The 569-nt window shown below is 35.5% G+C and overlaps 1 protein-coding gene across 1 annotated transcript in view; it reads left to right on the top strand.

Moving 5' to 3' along the window:
• LOC119591563 (2-oxoglutarate and iron-dependent oxygenase domain-containing protein 2-like) overlaps nucleotides 1-569 on the top strand; it is a gene marked incomplete in the record, with an annotated part of 7,677 nt that overhangs the window by 3,614 nt on the left and 3,494 nt on the right. The window contains 1 exon segment of the mRNA XM_037940325.1: nucleotides 202-423. Within this exon segment, the coding sequence (XP_037796253.1) occupies nucleotides 202-423 (222 nt within the window).

Raw genomic sequence — 569 nt, 5'->3', positions numbered from 1 at the left:
ACAAAACACAAAACTTTTTCATGACGAGTATTTTTATTTTAGCAGTATGTAGTAACTTAACTAGGGAACGAGTATTCTTCAATAGTATCAGTGATTTGTTAATGTGTTGTGTATTTATTGATTGATTTTATTCATTCATTTATTTTTTGCAGTTGAATGATATATAATTGACTTTAATTAATTGATTAATTTTTTCTTTAGGCATCTTTCTTGGATCCCAAGTTCCAGGAATTGGTTTGTTTAGCTCAAGAGGCCAGCCAGGACAGCAATGCAATAATCAGCCAAATGCAGAGTCACCAGAGTCGCATCTACTCCTTTCCTGTCTTCACCCATGAGTTTTGCCATCAGTTGCTGCAGGAAGTTGTCAACTTCGAAGAATCACCTCTTCCTAAAGGACGTCCCAATACCATGAACCAGTATGGGGTGTGTTGCTTGTCACCATTGTTTTTTCATTCCATTGGCAGATTTTGTTTGTCCTAAAGTGAATTTTAATGTTTTGGATCTCTAAAGAAATTCCATCAAACAGTCTGGTGCAGACTTATTCTCTGTTTTGAACTGTAAGAAATGTG

The sequence above is a fragment of the Penaeus monodon genome, chromosome 28 (genome assembly GCF_015228065.2).
Source record: "Penaeus monodon isolate SGIC_2016 chromosome 28, NSTDA_Pmon_1, whole genome shotgun sequence".
In the NCBI taxonomy this organism is placed as follows: Eukaryota; Metazoa; Arthropoda; class Malacostraca; order Decapoda; family Penaeidae; genus Penaeus; species Penaeus monodon.
Note: the sequence above shows the minus strand (reverse complement) of the source record. Positions and strands in the feature narration are given on the sequence as shown.